The sequence below is a fragment of the Pteropus vampyrus genome, unplaced genomic scaffold, assembly GCF_000151845.1.
Source record: "Pteropus vampyrus isolate Shadow unplaced genomic scaffold, Pvam_2.0 Scaffold1246, whole genome shotgun sequence".
Lineage (NCBI taxonomy): Eukaryota > Metazoa > Chordata > Mammalia > Chiroptera > Pteropodidae > Pteropus > Pteropus vampyrus.
In genome coordinates, this window is record NW_011890027.1 from 11,777 (window position 1) to 12,118 (window position 342).

At 56.4% G+C, this 342-nt stretch overlaps 1 protein-coding gene across 1 annotated transcript in view; it reads right to left on the reverse strand.

Annotated features, from left to right (window-relative positions):
• Positions 1-308, reverse strand: part of LOC111734436 — a gene marked incomplete at both ends in the record, with an annotated part of 11,820 nt that extends 11,512 nt beyond the window's left edge. The window contains one exon of the mRNA XM_023526596.1: positions 215-308. Coding sequence (XP_023382364.1) covers positions 215-308 — 94 coding nt within the window. The remainder of the gene's footprint in view (positions 1-214) is intronic.
• Positions 309-342: the final 34 nt, after the last annotated feature.

Genomic DNA, 342 nt, shown 5'->3' on the forward strand with positions numbered 1-342 from the left:
CACACACACACACACACACAATGAAAACCCCACAGTTAGGCATATTTTCTGTCCCTCACTTTTCCTCTGTCCCCACCCACCTTCGTTCCCATGCTTGGCTACCACATAAATGCTTCAAATTAGTCAAGTAATCGGTTCCAAATATTGCACTACCCTCCTTTTGGGGGTCCTCGGACTCTGCACTCGAGGTGCAGCCCGGTGGCACTGAGCTTACCGTTGGCTGTGTGGTGGCCCCTGGCTGCGCGGTGGCCCCTGGCTGCGCACTGGTCTCTGGCTTCATGGTGGTGGCTGAGCACCACCTCGGGCACCTGAAAGGCAGCCGAAGGGAGGAAGACCCATCAG